Below are 6427 nucleotides of genomic sequence, written 5' to 3'. Positions count from 1 at the left end.
GTGAGGATTTTAAAAAAACCTTTGCTCCTAATTTACTGTGAAGAATTTTATTACATTTGGTGTTAAGTGGACTCATTAAAAGTGCCCCTTTTCTGCTACCATTACCCTGGGATAGTAAAAGACAACCCGAAAATACCCGAGGCCCAGTTCAGCCATGGGGTCCCCAGGGTGGAAGGGAGGTAAACTGTCTACTAGTTGAACCTCTGCCTGACCCTTCAGCCTTTGCCCTGCGTGGCCGCTGGGAGGTCAGGCAGCCTCTGCCTGTGCAGCCCATGGCCAGGAGCTGACTGTGTGAGGCACCCCCTCTGGTGTCCCAGTCGGAACATCACTAACTTCTCTGGGCGGCAGGACAAAGGCGCATTTGATGCCGAGAGCTGGGCTTTCAGGAGTCCTGAGTGCCCTCCTTCCTAACCGCCCTGTCCTTTCAACCCAGACACCTCATACCCGCAGCAGGCGCTCACCATTGTCACACTGCACTCTGGAGTCTGGTCCTCTTTCTCTCTTGTGAAGTGGCCCAAGGAAATACTAGGACAGTTGGCTATCCACGCCCCTACCTGGAGCAGAATCGGCGCACACGTCCGAGCGCTTCTGATCAGCTGCCCGGAGAATGAGAAGCAGCTTCTGCACCTCGTTTTCTGTGGCTTAAAGACGTTCTAAATGAGCACAGACCCTTGTCTTGTAGGGAAAAGAAGGGAACCCTCAGGCTGGTACTTGGGGAGTGTCCAGGGAGGATGAAGCCATCCTGGCACACGCCCTGGTAGCTAGGGCGGGTGGATGCCCAGTGCCAGGCTCTGAGATCACTGCAGTGGCCGAGCACACAGCTGCCACCTGAACTGCCATCTGTCGCTGCCTCTAGAGTCACTCTGAGCCCAGGAGGCCTCAGAAAGAAAGCGGACGTGATGGCATTCCCGATACAAAAACACCCACCAAAGCACTGGACATAAAGGCACTTTATGGAGTGTCTCGAAGGCTTATCATCTTCCACCGTGGACACTGTGAACATTTGTTGGGCGAGTTTTATTCCTGGTGACGGGTAGAATCTCCGTGAAGACTTAGAAACACGCCTCGACATGGGTGCTCCGAGAGCCCGGGACAATTCTGAGAGTTCGTGAGATCCGTCCAGCGTCAGCAGGGCCTTCGTTCCAGGGTCTCTCTGATCACAGCTCCCATTTCCCACCCCCATGGTGCCCTCCACCCCACCCCCCCCAAAAAAACAGGAAATGACCCAAGAAAGACAGACCTCGTTGGAGGTTAAAGGTGGCTGGCCCCCAACTCCAACATGAGGTCTGTGGGACAGTAAACATAGAAGCAGTGTTGGGCTTTTTTGGTTTGTTTTCTTTTTTCCCCCACGGAGAGCATGCCTGCATTCTACAAAGTTATGCTGGAAGGCGGGCTTGTCAGTTAGCACATCTGGGTGTTAGGCTAAAGTTCTTCCTCCGCTTTACGAAGACTTCCATCGGATTAAAGAAAACACGGCGTGGGCCACGTACAGCAGCGTGGCTACGTATGAAAACACCTGAAACCAAGACGAATGACCATTAGCGGGCAGGCTGGGGACAGGGCAAGGAGTGGGCTGTGCACCAGGCGGCTGCTCACGCTCGTTCAGGGCGACAGACCCGCCCTGTGCGGCCAGCCACTGCTTCCCATCACTCACGTGGCACTTCCTTGCTGAGCCCAGATGTGGCCCCAGAATGCTTTCAGCACAGAGCTCCAGCTGGCCAGCCCATCCACTGGACTGGGCGTGCAAGGTCAGCTATCTACCTTCTTGCCCGATCATGTGGGCGCCACCATCTAGAAATGGGGCCTCAGAAAAAGAGGATCCACTACTCTCCATGGAACACTTCCCTCCTCCACACCGGCAGGACCAGAGCCCACCAACTGCGGCCCCAGCAGCCTCTGCTGAGAAATAGGAACATGAGGGTTTGTTGGCTCTGGTGAAGGTCCCGATGATGCCTGGACAACTCAGACCCCAGCAGGATTTTCTTCTACGACTCTTCATGTCACAGGCCTGGGTGAGGGGCCAGGCTCACAGGAAGTGAGGGGCAGGCACCCAGAGGAGGGATTTTGAGCTTTTGCACAAAAGGGGGTGCTTACTGAGAGAGCTGCTGGAAGACCCAGCCAGCCGCTCTGGCGCTGGGAAGGAAGGCCTGGAAATATGGCTATTGGTCGCTTGATGGCTGTCACACCCCTGACTTTCCCCCTGGGCCCCCTGTACTCCCATCACCCCACTCTGGTGGCTGGCCTCCCTAAAAGCTGCCTGCCCTCAAGTCAACTATCTGCACCTGGTTTTGTGACCTTGGGCTCAGGGTCGAGAGTTTCCAAGCCAGGCACAGCATTTAGGGTGGCCACGCTTCCGTGACTTTGGAAAATGCCCATTAACAGCGGCGGCACCGTGCTGCTCTGTCCCCTACTCCACACATGGGCGAACCCTTCAGTCTCGTTGGCCAGGGGCGATGAGTAAGCCGAGTTACTTAATAACAAACATAAGAGAACTCATCCGGGGACTCCCAAGTCCCCTGTCTGGAAGGAGCAGTCACACATGTCTGCGCAGCTCCCTAAGAAGACCTCCCCCACCAGCAGGGGGCAGTTCCCCGTCTGGGCAATTCCAGACCCATGAGAACCCTCCACAGAAACTCCTCAGAAGTTCCCACGGGAACAGGAAACAAGCTCCCGGGGCCCTGGTTCTCTCCCGTGACCTGGCGTGGTAACAGTGCCTACATCCAAGGGGCTGGGAGGGTCGAAGGAGAGTGTTCCCGGGGGACTCCCAGGCCGGACACTCGGCTGTCATGTCTCTCCCACCTGCCCTCCGCGAAGGCCGGGCACACGGCCCTGGGCCAGCCCGGGCCTTGGCAGCGCAACACTGACTGATGGCGAGGCCAGCCTTGGGCCATCACTGCCCTTCTCGGGCTTTGCTTCTTCAGAAAGGAGGGGAAGGTGTGGTTCATTCAAAGTTAGTGAACTGAAACAATAGAAAGGGGGCCTGTGTGGGGGCGGGGGTGGGGGGGGGAGGGAGGCTGCGAAGGCGGAGGCTGGCGGACTCACCACAGCGGAGATGTTCTCGTGGTACTGCCTGTAGGTGTAGCCCTCGTACATCTGGATGGTGGCCAGCGCTTCCAGGACGGAGGCGCTGAGGTAAAACAGGGCGGCGGTGCAGTGGTAGGCTGCGTCCTGTGGGGTCAGAGAGGTGGGGCCCGGCGTGGATGTGAGGGACAGTCCCCGTCTGTCCTCACCCGGCCTGGCTTCGGTCCCCCTTACCCTCCCATCACCACCCCCGCCGGTGCCCTCCTCACAAACTAATCGGTGCTTCCCAGCAGAGATTTCTCTCTCTGGTTTGGGGCCAGAGCAAGGGCTTCCATGAAGAAAGGACGCTGTTTTCCCCTGAGGTGGGACCAAGAAGGGGGGGCGGGGCACAAGAGCAGCTCGGCATTTATTTAATCGGTGGAAATGGCTCTGGACCTGAGCAGTTCCCAGTCCCAGGGAGGATGTGGCCTTGGTGGCCAGCGCAGGGCGAGAGGCCCAGGCAAATCCGCACCCGCTTCAGGGCAGGTAACGGCATGTTCTCCAGTGTTACCCTCTCCATGGGCCTCGAGGCAGAATTTATGCGGATGGAGACCACAGGTCATCTCCCGCCCCCTTCCATGTCCCTCGCTGGCAACCCTGCTGGAGGAGGCATGACTGGGAGCTGGGCAATAAGCATGGCCTCACATCGGGCAGCCAAGGCCAACGCCAAGGGCAAGGTGGAAGCCAGCCCTCCGGAGGAAGGAGGAGCCTCGAGGACCTGGCCGGTGCCGGCAGTGAGGGCAGGGGTGGGCTGCTGGGTTTCCGTGAAGAAGACCGCCCGGCGGCAGGGAGCCCTGGCTGCCTGGACAGCTTGAACTTGGAACATGGGTGGGCCACGTCTACAGGGCAGCCTCGCCCAGCACGGGAAAAGCCCGCCTCCCGGGAAGAGGGTCCAACACTGCTATCCCCCCTCCCCTCCCAGACATCCCAGGCTGGGACTCACCAGGGTGACCCAGGAAGCCTCCCCTCCGTGGGCACCGATGATGTACAGGACGAGCAGGGTAGTGGTGGCCACGAAGCAGAACACAGACACGAACATCACCCATCCCTGGACCAGTGGCATGGGCACCAGTGACGAGGCGATCAGAATCCACACCAGGCCCCCGAAGACCTGCAGAGGGAGCGCGGGAGGGAGGGGTGAGCATGGGGCTGGGGAGGGCCAGACCCAGAGGTCACGCTGGGCAGGAAACGGAAGGGAGGCAGAGAGCACGGGGACACTGTCCTCATGGGGAAGACTCTCATCCCTTTGAGGCTCGGATCACCCCTTCCCGTCTCGCCAATCCCCTGCCTGATTGCCTTTTCCATTTTTAAAAATACAATTCAGAGTTTCAATTTGATAAATGCTTATATCACATTTATATACCAGGCACTGTCCTGAAAATATTAACTCAGGCCCTGGCCGGTGTGGCTCGGTTGGTAGAAGTGTTGCTCAGTCCACTGAAAGGTTGGAGGTTCGATTTCCGGTCAGGACACATAGGTTTCAGGTTTGATCCTCAGCCCTGGTTGGGGAGCATGCGGGAGGCAACCAATCGATGTTTCCCTCTCTCCCCTTCTGTCTAAAAAATAATCAATGAAAATGTCCTCAGGTGAGGATTAAAAATATATATATAAAATCTTAGTTAATCCTCACAACAACCATATGAGTGAGGTACTGACCCATCTGTCAGAAATTGAGGTACATAGAAGTAGGTAATGTATCATCTAGCTTATCATTAGAAGGGTTGTTCTTTATTCTGAGGTTATATCCTTCCTAGTATTTTGATATTAAAATATCCTTTCCTTTATGAAATGGTAGTGACCAGCAAAATAAACTAGTCACCCTGTGTCATTAGCGTTTTGTTTTGTTTTTTGAAATTTGACCCCTGAGATTCCCAAGTCCGGGAGGTGCGCTGACACCTGGAGTCCAGCTGGAGTGGAGAGGGCCCAGGTCAGCCCAGTCTCCCCAGGTGGCCTAGGACAGGCCTGGGAGAAACACTGCCCATTGTTACCCACAAGACACCCCCGTGATGTCCAGAGTCAGTGAGCCCATGTTTTCAAAGAGGAGCGTGAGGACAGACATGGGGCTCAGTGACGCCCCTCAGTGCCACTGTTCCACGTTTCGAGGACGCGCTCGCGTGAATCCTTTGAGATTTTCTTCCCTCTCCTCGTCCCCCTTCATCCCAGTGAAATCAGCTCAGCCTCACCCCTGCCCCACCCAGTCAAGGCCTATACTTGGAGCTGGAGATGGGTGGGCATGGCTTTGCAGTCAAAGGTTCCCAGGTGCTGGGGTGCATGGCACTGTTTTCCTAAACGTCTGCTCCCAGCCCTATGTGCCCTGTGGTCTGAACTCATGCGGTCCCTGCTCCCACCTGCTGGGTAAGAGAGCCCATGGTCCTCATGCGTGTTCTTGGCCACTGAGCTGAGAAACACCAGGAGAGAATCACATTTGATGGAAAAGCCAGTGCAGTGAAGAGTCTGGATTTATCAAAACCAGGCCAGGCCTAATGCATCAGATATGGGCCTCTGTGCCCAGAAAGCCTTCTTATTGATGCATCTGAGCTGCCTGAGGCCCGTGACAGAGCCAGTAGGACACAGGTACACCTTACAATAACGAGCAAAATCAATTAACTACAAACCCTTGGGCAGCCATAGAACAAGATGTGTGTGCAGATTCCACCCACGGTGGCCTTTAGGATCAAGCAGATGGCTCGGCCTTTTCCATATGGGCACTGACAAAGGGACACGAGCGTGCTGATAGGCAGGCAGGACATGGATTTAGGAGGCGAGAGAGAGTGGCATGGAGAGGAGGAGGAGGGGGGGTCAGTGCCTGGCTGGTTGGCAGAGGCAAGGGTCTAGGATACTCCTCTCCTGAGCATCCCCTGCTGGTCACCTGGTGACGATGCCAGGGGGACCAGACCTGTGCAAGTCAGTTCCCCAGGCACATGCCCTAGGGAGCCTGCACTTCTCTTTGGCAGCACCGAGCCCCAAACAGGTGTATCCCATTAGGTACACAATGGCACTTTGCCGGACCAGGTGGTGGAGAGGATGCGGTCCCTTGCTCACAGCTAACTCCTGGGTGTGGGACACCTGTCTAGCCATGCATCAGTGTCTGAGTTAGTGAACTGGCCTCAGGGTCCTGTTGGATGGGTGTGGCTGAACTAGAGCCACGTGTGAGTCAATCCCAAAAGAAGAGCTTGGGGTGTCCATGGAGGGGGTGCACTCGTGATGGGGCCTGTGTGGGGCCCATGGGGGGTGCACTCGTGATGGGGCCTGTGTGGGGCCCATGGGGGGGTGCACTCGTGATGGGACCTGTGTGGGGCTCATGGACGGGGTGCACTCGTGATGGGACCTGTGTGGGGCCCGTGGGGGGGGGTGCACTCGTGATGGG

At 56.8% G+C, this 6427-nt stretch overlaps 1 protein-coding gene across 1 annotated transcript; it reads right to left on the bottom strand.

The window, feature by feature from the left end:
* Positions 1–1206: 1206 nt before the first annotated feature.
* On the bottom strand, positions 1207–4171 carry LOC102430951 (myelin and lymphocyte protein-like; the record flags this gene model as incomplete). Its single annotated transcript, XM_006109402.3, has 3 exons — positions 1207–1516; positions 3043–3168; positions 4004–4171. Coding segments are annotated over 3 exons (369 nt in total), but the record flags the coding sequence as incomplete, so codon positions are not given.
* Positions 4172–6427: the final 2256 nt, after the last annotated feature.

The sequence above is a fragment of the Myotis lucifugus genome, unplaced genomic scaffold, assembly GCF_000147115.1.
Source record: "Myotis lucifugus unplaced genomic scaffold, Myoluc2.0 scaffold_9273, whole genome shotgun sequence".
NCBI lineage: Eukaryota > Metazoa > Chordata > Mammalia > Chiroptera > Vespertilionidae > Myotis > Myotis lucifugus.
This window is presented reverse-complemented; position numbering and strand designations above follow the sequence as displayed.